Source organism: Macaca nemestrina, chromosome 8, assembly GCF_043159975.1.
Source record: "Macaca nemestrina isolate mMacNem1 chromosome 8, mMacNem.hap1, whole genome shotgun sequence".
NCBI lineage: Eukaryota > Metazoa > Chordata > Mammalia > Primates > Cercopithecidae > Macaca > Macaca nemestrina.
Genome location: NC_092132.1, coordinates 111,698,777 through 111,711,527, shown reverse-complemented (window position 1 = coordinate 111,711,527; position 12,751 = coordinate 111,698,777). Strand labels below are relative to the sequence as shown.

The 12,751-nt window shown below is 42.7% G+C and overlaps 1 protein-coding gene across 5 annotated transcripts in view; it reads right to left on the bottom strand.

Annotated features, from left to right (window-relative positions):
* LOC105476515 (ring finger protein 170) overlaps positions 1-12,751 on the bottom strand; it is a 43,871-nt gene that overhangs the window by 2,558 nt on the left and 28,562 nt on the right. For all 5 annotated transcript variants that reach the window (XM_011732491.2, XM_011732492.3, XM_071068309.1 and 2 more), the window contains 3 exons: positions 11,892-12,000; positions 7,341-7,414; positions 3,636-3,746 (listed from right to left, as the gene is read on the bottom strand). In XM_011732491.2, coding sequence (XP_011730793.1) covers positions 3,636-3,746; positions 7,341-7,414; positions 11,892-12,000 — 294 coding nt within the window. The remainder of the gene's footprint in view (positions 1-3,635; positions 3,747-7,340; positions 7,415-11,891; positions 12,001-12,751) is intronic.

Sequence of the window (12,751 nt, the reverse complement as noted above, 5' to 3'; positions counted from 1 at the left end):
GTTGAAACTCTATGCCCTGAAATGTACACGACCTCACAGAACAAGGAACAATGGAGCATGAGCACATGTCTGTTTAACACTGAAGCATCTGCATAGCTTAATATATTCGGCTGGGAGCAGCAGTATCAATTCTTACCTTAACAGTAATTCATTCATTTATTCAACACACATTAAGGCACTGAATTTGGCACTGGTGAATAAATAAACTTGGCAATGGTAAATAAATAAAAATGGACCTTACCCTTATGAAGCTTTTAGTTTACTGAGAGAAAGATAACGAACAAGAATTGAGTGCTGTCTATGATAAACGCCATGAAGGAAAGGTACAGAGGGCAGCCACAGAGCAGGGAAAGCTTCTCCAAGAAGGGTCTACTTGGGAGTTATACCTGATGTAAAGGACGAGTTGATGGGTGCAGCACACCAACATGGCACAAGTATACATATGTAACTAACATGCACGTTATGCACATGTATCATAGAACTTAAAGTATAAAAAAAAAAAAAAAAAAGATAGTTGTCATCTAAAGACTGGGAAATCACCATGAGAGCAGAAGGACAAGCATTTCATGCAGAGGAAGTGTCAGGTGTGACAGCCTTAAGGTGGAAGGAGTTTGTGTGTGTGCTGAGAGCATACAGCAGGGTGGCTGCAGGGTGGTGATTGAGGCGGTTAACAGAAATTTGGAAAGGGAGGGAGGACCAGATTCTGTGGCGCCTTGTAAGCCACAGTAAGGAGTTGGAACATTTAAAGACATTGGGCCACAAGTGGTGGCTCATGCCTGTAATCCCACCACTTTGGGAGGCCAAGGCGGGAGGACCACTTGAGCCCAGGAGTTTAAGACCAACCTGGCCAACACGGGGAAACCCCATCTCTACAAAAAATATAAAAATTAGCTGGGTTGTGGTGGCATGCACCTGTAGTCCCATCTACTTGGGAGGCTGAGGTGGGAGGATGGCTTGAGCCCAGGAGGCAAAGGTTGCAAGCGACCCAAGATTGCGCCACCACACTCAAGCCTCAAAACAAACAAACAAAATGGAAGTTTTCAAACACAAGAGCATCATGGTCTCATTTATGTCCAGAAAATATTTATCAGGCTGCTGTGGCAGGGAAAAAAGTAGAAGTGAGGAGGCCACTGTGGTTGCTGTGAGCAGAGATGACAGGGCTGGACCGGTACAATGTCTACAGTGATTGAAAGAAGTGGACACAGGCTGGGCACGGTGGCTCACACCTGTAATCCCAGCACTTTGGGAGGCTGAGGGGGTGGACTGCTTGAGCCCAGGAGTTCGAGGCCATCCTGGGCAGCATGGCAAAACCTAGTCTCTACAAAAAATTAGCCAGGTGTGGTGACGCACCCCTGTGGTTCCAGCTACTTGGGAGGCTGAGGCGGTAGGATGGCCTGAGCCTGGAAGGTTGAGGCTGCAGTGAGACGTGATTGCACCACTGCACTCCAGCCTGGGAAGGAGTGAGACCCTGTCTCAAACAACAACAACAACAACAACAACAACAACAACACAGTCAAGACATTTTTGTTCTTTTTGAGACAAGGTCTCACTCTATCACCCAGGCTGGAGTGCAGTGACGTGATCCTGGCTCATTGCAACCTCTGCCTCCCGGGCTTAAGCAATTCTACCTCAGCCTCCCAAGTAGCTGAGACTACAGGTGCACACTACCATGCCTGACTAATTTTTGTATTTTTTGGTAGAGATGAGGTCTTGCTAAGTTGCCCAAGCTGGTCTCAAACTCCTGAGCTCAAGTGATCTGCCTGCCTCAGTCTCCCAAAGTGGTGGGATTACAGGCATGAGCCACTGTGCCCTGCCAGCAAGAATATGTTGATGCAGTAAAAATAATAGGATACCCCAAAAATAGAAAGAAAAGATAGGATTACTTATAGATCAGATGAGAGGAATGAAGAAGAGGAGGAAATAAAAAATGAGAAAAGAATAGACTATGTCAAGGAGGGAATCAGCTAAATACTCCACATGTTAAGTTAGAGATGCCTGTGGAGCACCCATGCTGAAATGGAAGTGAAGCAGTTGGCTCTACAGAGTCTGGAGCTCAGAGAGGAGAGGTCTGGGCTGTCCATATAAATTTGGATTTAGTACATTCTAGTTTTTGAAGTACTTATTCAGTTTTACATTTCTAAGAATGTGTTAGATTTTGATAAAACAAGAATGAGTCAGTAAAATGTGCTAGGTTTTGATTTATCAAATACTTCTAGGGTAAGGGGAAGAAAGGTTATCTGTACAGTGTTCTGCTTTTAAATAGCTAAGATGACATATAAACATATCCCTCCAAACTTTTTTTTTTTTTTTTTTGACATGGAGTCTCACTCTGTTGCCCAGGCTGGAGTGCAGTGGCACGATCTTAGCTCACTGCAACCTCTGCCTCCTGGGTTCAAGTGATTCTCCTGCCTCAGCCTCCTGAGTAGCTGGGACAACAGGCGCAAGCCACCATACCCAGCTAATTTTTGCATTTTTAGTAGAGACAGGGTTTCACCATGTTGGCCAGGCTGGTCTCGAACTGCTGACCTCAGGTGATCTACCCACCTTGGCCTCCCAAAGTGCTGGGATTACAGGTGTGAGCCACCGCACTCGGCCAACCTGGAATTTTTTTTTTTTTTTTTTTGAGATGGAATCTCGCTCTGTTGCCCAGGCTGGAGTGCAGTGGCGCAATCTCGGCTCACTGCAAGCTCCACTTCCTGGGTTCACGCCATTCTCCTTCCTCGGCCTCCCAAGTAGCTGGGACTACCAGCACCCACCACCACACCCGGCTAATTTTTTTGCATTTTTAGTAGAGACAGGGTTTCACCGTGTTAGCCAGGATAGTCTCTATCTCCTGCCTTGTGATCCGCCCATCTTGGCCTCCCAAAGTGCTGGGATTACAGGCATGAGCCACCATGCCCGGCCCCAACCTGGAATTTTTTAAGGGAACATTTCAAACGGGGCTAGGGCAAATAGAATAAACCGTAACTGTGAAACTGTTGAAGTTTTCAGTTGTAACTTTTCTCAAAAAACAAACGGTGTTTTAGTATCACATAGAAGTAAATAATTTTCTATTTCCCTCTAATTTTTTCTATTGCTTTTCTGCTAGTTTTTCTTTCATAAAAATTTTTATAATGCTATTTGTTTTTTAAGAAAGAAAACTGTAGTCCTTGGGAAAGCTGTAACATAGTGATTGGCAGCAATGAAGGTAAAAACTTGACCGAACACATATAATGATATATTTTTTTTCTTTTTCTTTTCTTGTTTTCTGAGAAAGGGTCTCACTCTGCCACCCAGGTGGGAGTGCAATAATGCGATCATGGCTCACTACAGCCTTGACCTCCTGGGCTCAGGTGATCCTCCCATTTCAGCCTTCCAAGAAGCAGGGACTACAGGCATGTGCCAACACTCTTGGCCAATTTTTTGGCATTTTTTATAGAGATGGGGTTTCATCATGTTGCCCAGGCTGGTCTCAAACTCCTGGGCTCAAGTGATCCACCTGCCTTGGACTCCCAAAGTGCTAGGATTACAGGCGTGAGCCACTGTGCCTGGCCAAGATTTTTCATAGTCAAAGAATACTTGTTGGTAAACCTCACTTTACAAAAGAGAAGAAATGTGTCTTCCTCTAACTTTGAACATGCTTTAGCATTACTTACAGATCTGGGTTGCCCTGAGAATCTCCGGTTATAATCATTAATATCCTGATGCAATCTCACAACATCCTGAGACTGATCATCTTCACCAAATACCGTTAGGAGTAAGGTTACCTGTATATTACAGAAAAAAAAAATATTTCAACTTTCTGCATCATTATGTTTTTCATTTTGTGTTATTATTCAATAGAATGGTAAAGGCTTCTATATTTATATTTCACTCATTTTTAAATAAAGGCAACCTGGAGGAGGGGAGTAAGTAACTGCTTTGCAATAAAATCCAGTGCAGCATAGAATTTGAACTCCTATAAGATAAAATAGGCACCATATCCAACTACTGGTCTAATAGTTTCCTGTCCACACTAGGGATAAATTCAGTAGTTCTCTAATTGGGCTGACAGATATTTGAAGATGCAAGAATGATGAGAAAACACTCAGGAGGAAAGTGACATACAATATATAACTGTCACTTTAAGACAAAAAAATTACTTTTTTTTTTCAGTATTAAAATAATGATTGGTTATTCTTACTGGTATTTGAAAGATCTTTGAATGCTACCAACCATAATATAAAGATTATGTTATTGCAGGGACCAGCTCTCAAACACCAATTCCTACTAAAATAAAAAAAAAGAAATTTTTGATATTGTTATATAACATAATACATTTAACCATGCTTCCTTCATGGTTGTGGTAACAAGGATATACAAATGTCCCAGGACCATACTGGGGTAATCTGACAGTGACAGTACCTTGAAAAATAAATACACTTTAGGACGTAGCACCCCTACAGAAAATGGTCACTAATGATTGTATGATGACATAAAAGAAGGAGTGGTGGCCGATTTAGTTTTAAATCATTTAGTTGTTGTTTTATCCTTCCTCAGTTCAGCTGTAAAACCAAGGCTTCCCACTGCTTACATGCTTTCCAAACAGCTAAATGAAGGCGTGACTAAGCACAGAAGGTGGTGAGAACAGCAGGTGCAGCCATCGGTTCCTTCACAAATTTGTTAATGAAAATGCATTCTTTCAATACACATTAATGGAACACCTATGGCGGGGCAGGCACTCTGCTAAGTGCTAGGTATGCCAAAAAAATGAAGACACAAGCCTGCTCCAGGGTGACTACAGCACCCACAATGAAAGGGGACGCAGACCTGGCTGACAGCCTTACATGGCCCTGGGGCAGGTACAAGAATGCTGCTGTGAGAGCGAGGATCTCTTCTTTCTGGGGTGGTCAGAAAGCCTGATACTGAGCTAAGCCTGGAAACAGTGGTAGGACTGTGGTTGGTGTACACATATTCAAGGGGAGAAGCAGTGAGTGTGTTCCAGTCAAAGGCCTGTGTATTGCTCTTTCCATGACCATTTACTGAAGGGGCCTACTGAAAACAGGAGGTAGAACAAGCTTTTGCCATCTATCATGCCTCCAGGATGAATTACTCTTCGCTTAGAGAACCAAGAGCTATGATATTAAGACAACTTTATCTCGACCTTCTGAGCCTCTAGTCAATTTATGGATGGTACACAGGATACCACCGGCTACTGTACACATGCCCTATGAAAAGCCATGGGCAGAACCAAGAAGGGGGAGGGCCTGGAACTATTTTTGTAATGTCAGACCTACTCCTTGGTTTGGATATTGCTGACTGAGAGCAAAAGATGCCAAGAGGTGGTACTGGCAAATAAGCTTCAATTTTTTTTTTTTTTTTTTTTTTAATTTTTTTTTTGAGATGGAGTCTCGCTCTGTCTCCAGGCTGGAATGCAGTGGCGCGATCTCGACTCACTGCAACCTCCACCTCCCGGGTTCAAGTGATTTTTCTGCCTCAGCCTCCCGAGTAGCTGGGACTACAGGTGTGCACCACCATGCCCAGCTAATTTTTGTATTTTTAATAGAGACTGGGTTTCACTATGTTGGCCAGGATGATCTCGATCTCTTGACCTTGTGATCTGCCCGCCTCAAACCTCCCAAAGTGCTAGGATTACAGGTGTGAGCCACCACGCCCGGCCATAAGCTTCAATGTTGATTGCCTTGTGTCACACATCAAATCAGCCAGAGAGGCATACAGAAACATCAGTTTTCCTCCTGACCATGTGACCACAAGTAAAATATGAAAGAGGCAGAATTTGGGAATGTAGAAGCAAGAATGGTAAGAAAATGACTTGGACCTCCCTCTTTACACCAAAATAAGAGGGCAGTTGAAGGGAAACAGACAACTACAATAAAGGCCAAAGGAGGGGGTAGAGAGAGAGAGAGAGAGAGAGAGAGAGAGAGAGAGTGTGTGTGTGTGTGTGTGTGTGTGTGTGTGTGTGTGTGAACATTCCACCCATGGGTTAAGTGGAGGAATACTTTTTTTTTAGTGATATAATCTGGTTCTATTGTCCAGGCTGGAGTGCAGTCCCATGATCATAGCTCATTGTAGCCTCAACCTCCTGAGCTCAAGCAATCCCCCCACTTCAGCCTCCCAAGTAGCTGGGACTATAGGTATATACCACCACACCTGGCTAATTTTATTTTTAAAATTTTTTTGTAGAGATGAAATCTCATTTTGTTGCCCAAGCTGGTATCGAACTCCTGGCTTCAAGTAATCCTCCTGCCTTGGCCTCCCAAAGTGCTGGGATTACAGGCATGAGCTACTGCGCCCAGCCTGTTTTTTTATTTTAAATGAAAAATAAATATAAAGGAAATTATGAAAAACAGTGTATAACTGATAAAATGTCCTATGTTGTCATACTTAAAAACTGAGATTGTTGGTTTCTCAGAATTGTTCAGTATTTCATTTCTCCAGTTTATCAAAGAAATGGAGAGAATTTGGCATGTCTCATCTGCAGTGACATTTCAGTCTCACATTCATGTTTACTTACTGCCTCCCTCCTGAGGTGGCTTCGATGCTAACTGTCATGGTTTAAGCTGTTCTGGACAATGCAATGTGGCCATGTCTCTAAAAGGAACAAAACATTTAAAAAAAAGTCATTATATACCATTTAAAGCTATCTGGGTCCTCACTGGAAAAAGACAGATTAAATATAAATTGAAAAGGAAAAAAATTTTTTTCAAAACAAGTGTATGTAGAGGATATATGTTCAAGTCTGATTACGTAGTTTGGTTATTCCTTTGCTGGTACTGCTACAAAGACTTTATTGGGATTTTTGGGAAGGATTCATTTACCAGTTGTCTTTCACTACAACTGTAGGATTTCAAATAGGATTCCCTTTTTCAGTGGTATCTCAATGACAGTTTAAAAAGAAAAATCATGGGCCAGGTACTGTTAAAAAAAAATCATGGGCTGGGCATGGTAGCTCAAGCCTGTAATCCCAGCACCCTTGGAGGGTGAGGCAGGAGGATTGCTTGAGCTCAGGAGTTTGAGACCAGCCTGGGCAATGCAGGGAGACTTCATCTTTACTAAAAATTAAAAAAATTAGCCAGGCATGGTGGCACATGCCTATAGTCCCATCTACTCAGGAAGCTAAGGTGGAAGGACTGCTTGGGCCCAGGAGGTCGAGGCTGCAGGAAGCTACGATCATGCCACTGCACTGCAAGACCTTTTCTCAAAAAAAAAAAAAAAAAAAAGTAATAAAAACAATAGAGTAACATCAAAGAAGATTTGGATAAATGAAGTTCTGCTAAAAAGAATAATTCCAAATGTAGATACAAAAACTATAAAAATGTACAAAATAGCATAAATTACGCTTTCTGCACGCAAAACATTACCGTTTGTCTACAGATTGGACAACTGATTGCCCCAAGCCATGAACCGTATCGCCAGTAAGCAATAATGCAGGCACCTAATAGACAAAACAAAACAAACAATCCATTAATATTGAGGTTTTAAAGTCCATATATCGTCAGAAAGATTCAACTATCTGAAATATTTTAACAGTACCACCTTATTTAAAAATACTTTTTACTTCATCCAGACAACCTTCAGGCAAATTCATATCTAGTAAGAACTCCTAGCCATTAAAATTGTTTTAATTTAAATTCCAGATTAAGGCCGGGCACGGTGGCTCACGCCTGTAATCCCAGCACTTTGGGAAGCCAAGGTGGGTGGATCACTTGAGGTCAGGAGTTTGAGACCAGCGTGGCCAACATGGTGAAACCCCATCTCTACTAAAAAAATACAAAATTTAGCCAGGTGTGGTGGCACACGCCCGTAATCCCAGCTACTTGGGAGGCTAAGGCAGGAGAATTGCTTGAACCTGGGAGCTGGAGGTTGCAGTGAGCTAAGATCGTGTCACTGCACTCCTGCCTGGGCAACAAAGCAAGACTCTGTCTCAAAAAAAAAAAACCTCCAAGCTAAGCTACAGTTGTACACAATCAAAAGTAAGTATACATTAACTGCCTTAATACTATGAAGCTTCATACAAAATATTATATTTCCTATGTAATATAAATAAAACAATAATTAAACATCATTGTAAATATAACAACCAACAAATCAGAGCATAAATTTTCTGTTCTAAATTTGCTATGTTACAAAACACAACTTTTAAAAGAGTTTAGAAAACCAAATTATCAATGTATTAACTAATAGTAATTAGGTATTAATAGTACAAGTGGCCAGGCACGGTGGCTCACGCCTGTAATCCCAGCACTTTGGGTGGCTGAGGCAGGTGGATCATGAGGTCAGGAGTTCAAGACCAGCCTGGCCAACATAGTAAAACCCCGTCTCTACTAAAATACAAAAAAATTAGCCGGGCTTGGTGGCGGGTGCCTATAAATCCCAGCTACTTGGGAGGCTGAGGCAAGGAGAATCGCTTGAACCTGGGAGGCAGAGGTTGCAGTGAGCTGAGATGACACCACTGCACTATAGCTGGGTTACAGTGCAAGACTCCATCTCAGAAAAAAAAAAAAATAGTACAAGCAAGGAATCAAAGGACACAAAAAGATTATATGCTCTGCCCTAATGAAGTGTATAGTCCAGTTCAAGAATCGAATCAACTCTTGCACTAGAGGGATTGGATTTTTCTGCTTGAAGGTATTCACAAGCAGCAAGCCAGCCGAAGATGGACAACACAGCCTGAAGGAAGAGTCTGGCGACCTCAAGAAGGCACAGGTGTGCCAAGTGTATAAGCACCAAACTTTAGGCCAATAACAGGTGAAGGAATAGTTTTGAACACTGTCTGGTATTTAAGGAGCCAATCCACTTTCTTTTTTGTAGGACACCTGCATCTTCAACTATCCAGGTCCCACTGTGAATCTGAACTAAGTGCTAAGTGCTGAACTAGTGTCCCTTCTCCCTCCAGGAACCTCTGTGTATTCTTGCTCTTGCCTGAGCAACCTGGCTTAGCCCTCCTGTGTTCCTTATTCCTCCAGATCAAGTAAGTGTTCAGAATTCAGAACAAGCAATGGCAATCCAATTGAGGAGACCCAGGTGACATACTCAAATCAATGTAGAAGGCAAATCTTCAACTGTGTCATATTAACTTGAAATACAAAAAAAGGGCCAGGCACAGTGGCTCACACCTGTAATCCCAGCACTTTGGGAGGCCGAGGCAGGCAGATCACCTGCGGTCTGGAGTTCGAGACCAGTCTGACCCGACATGGAGAAACCCTGTCTCTACTAAAAATACGAAATTAGCTGGGCTTGGTGGCGCATGCCTGTAATCCCAGCTACTTGGGAGGCTGAGGCAGGAGAATTGCTTGAACCCAGGAGACGGAGGTTGCAGTGAGCCAAGATCGCGCCATTGCACTCCAGCCTGGGCAACAAGAATGAAACTCTGTCTCAAAAAAAAAAAAAAAAAAAAAAAAAAAAGGCCTGGGCGCGGTGGCTCACACCTGTAATCCCAGCACTTTGGGAGGCCGAGGCAGGTGGATCATGAGGTCAGGAGATCGAGACCATCCTGGCTAACATGGTGAAACCCCATCTCTACTAAAAAATACAAAAAATTAGCTGGGGGTGGTAGCGGGCACCTGTAATCCCAGCTACTCAGGAGGCTGAAGCAGGAGAATGGCATGAACCCGGGAGGCAGAGCTTGCAGTGAGCCCAGATTGTGCCACTACACTCCAGCCTGGGTGACAAAGTGAGACTCCGTCTCACAAAAAAAAAAAAAAAAAAAAAAAGAAGAAATACAAAAAAGGAGTGCAGAGAAGTATGCATTAGAGAGTAACTTGTAGAGAACAAAGGATTTGAACTGAACTTCATAGGACAGATGAGATTTAGATAGGCAGAAAACAGGAGGGAGGACACTTCAGGTTTTAAGAACAGCAAGAGCAAATGTCGGAAAGGAGTGTCATGTGGATTAGGTTCAAGAGGAGAAATGTATCTACCTTCTCTGATGCCCATTTAATTTTCCCTGCCCAATCTTTCATAACTTGCCTGGTGATTAGCATTTCCAATAGAAAATTAAAAGATTAAAAACTGAAATAAGCGTTTTATACTTTGTTAGTTACTTAAGTGAAAACCTTAAAGAAGAGACTGGAATGAGTGGATGAAGCAATGATGAGACTGGATTACTGAAAGAGCACAAGGTACAGAAAACCCTGCCATTACATGGTATGGGTTCCAAATATGCCATCTCCAACTGCACAAATAACACTGTATCTAATAATTCTATACTATGAAGTTAGACAAAAGGGCCAACACAATTTACAGGATGATTATATGCTACATTTTAAATTAGTCCCTATATGAAAATTTCCTACATTTTGGGAGCAATAAGACCCTATCTTGAACACAACTGTTTAAACAGAAACAATAAAAAACTAGGTCTAGTGACTGGACAAATCAAAGTGGCTTCGAGTGTTTACTATTGTATGAACCACTAATCATGCAGAATTGAGCACAGGGATTGAAGATAAACCTAGGTTTAAAATCTTTGGCTCTGTCTGGGCTGGGTGTGGTGACTCACGTCTGTAATCCCAGCACTTTGGGAGGCCAAGGTGGGTGGATCACGATGTCAGGAGTTTGAGACCAGTCTGGCCAACGTGGTGAAACCCCATCTCTACTAAAAATACAAAAATTAGCTGGGCATGGTGGCAGGCACCTATAATCCCAGCTGCTTGGGAGGCTGGGGCAGGAGAATCGTTTTAACCTGGGAGGCGGAGGTTGCAGTGAGCTGAGAGCACACCACTGCACTCCAGCCTGGGCGACAAGGTGAGACTCCATTTCAAAAAAAAAAAAAATTGGCTCTGTCACTTAACAGCTGGCCTACTCTTTGTAAAATGTATTATTATTATTTTTTTGAGACAAGATCTTGCTCTGCTGCCCATGCTGAAGTGCAGTAGCATGATCACAGCTCATTGCAGCCTCAAGCTCCTGGGCTCAAGCGATTCTCCTACCTCAGCCTCCCCAGTAGCTGGGACTGCACATGTGAGCTATTGCACCTGGCTAATTTCTTATTTTTTGTGGAGACAGGGTCTCCCTATGTTTCCCAGGCTGGCCTCCAACTCCTGGGCTCAAGCAATCCTCCTGCCTATGCTGAGATTACAGGTGTGAGCCACAGTGCCTGGTCTCTTTGTAACATTTCTTCATATCTCTAAAGCCTGTTTCCTCATAGGTGGGGTTAGATGAAGTATATTAATGTCCAATACATAGGCTTGTAATAACTGATACTTTGCCCCTCAACCTGCTATGGCATAATCAGCCATAGAAGATTTTCCTGAATCTGCAGATTCAGGAAAAATGAGGAGTGGTGGAAAGCACTCCTTCCTGATACTAAGTAAGTGTGAAATTATTCCCTTCTTACCCCAAGGCATGCTCTAGGGTTCTCATTCTCCCTCACTAAACCTCAAGAGGTTGAGAGAGAGACAGACAGAGACAGAGACAAACATACTGAGACTAAGACCTTTAAGACTTTCAGTACAAACTCAGAGTCAAAAGAGGCAGGAGGGCAATGCAGGGTCTTGGGCAGGTTCTTGAGAGAAGAACCTTCCTGCCCTGGGAAGGATGAATAATAAATGAAACTCCCAAAGAGTGATGAACAAAGAGGGACTCAGTGAATCCCTCATGCTATGGATGTACTTGAACTACTGTCCAAAGAAACACACTTCTGTTTATGGGGAAGCTGAATAGTTTCTTTAAATTCTGAACCCATAGCTGCTACATGGACAAACTAAATAGAAAGTAAATAAGTAAGTATATTATTTAGATGCTAAGTATACTTGGTTGACAAGTAGAGCAGGATATCAGAGGTAATCTACCCTACTCGCAAAATACAAAATGTGACAAAGAGAAAATTAGGAATCCAGCCTTTGTACACATAGAGGTCTTGGTCTTGGTCTAAACAGTCACTTTTCCCAAGTATAGTGTTGTTTGCTTACCACAAAAAAGATGTCCACAGTTGGTCTCCACCGGGAAGGAGGCTTGGTGCAGGCAGATGGGACAGTACATGTCGGTGTAGAACTGCTGTCGAGCAGCAGCAGGTGCATCCTAATAAGAACACAGGTGCACACATTGGAATACAACACATGTAGTCCTCAACAGTATCTCATGTTAAATTATATTTGAGAACAGAGTCAACAGTGTGTAACCCTCATCACATTGTAAACGTGCAATAGTTTAAGGTTATAATTTTAAGAACATTATGAGGCTACATTGTTTTTATTTAAGCTGCATGGTCTCCACTTTCCTTCCTAAACACAATTTAAAGACAAAAACTTAGATTAACTCAAGAGTTCATCTTTTACTCTACTGGAATACATAAATTATTCTGAGTAACACAAGGCTGAGCTAGTGCATAACCTAACAATAATAAATACTGAGGTCGGGTGCAGTGACTCATGCCTGTATTCCCAGCACTTTGGGAGGTCGAGGCAGGTGGATCACTTGAGCCCAGGAGTTCCAGATGAGCCTGGGCAACATGGCAAACCCTGTCTCTATAAAAAATAGAAAAATTAGCCAAGAGTGGTGGTGGCATGCACCTGTAGTCCCAGCTACTTGGGAGACTGAGGTGGGAGGTCACCTGAGCCTGGGAGGTTGAAGCTGCAGTGAGCCGTGACTGCACCACTGCACTCCAGCCTAGGTTACAGAGCAAGACCCTGTCTCAAAAAGAAAACAATATCAAATGTCAAACTGTTTTCTAAGTCTTCACTTTTTTCATTTTCAACGTCTTTTTCATTTTAAAAGTGTTGCATGTATGCAAGAAACATCCAGATATCAATGACCTCACTAGGATGGATCA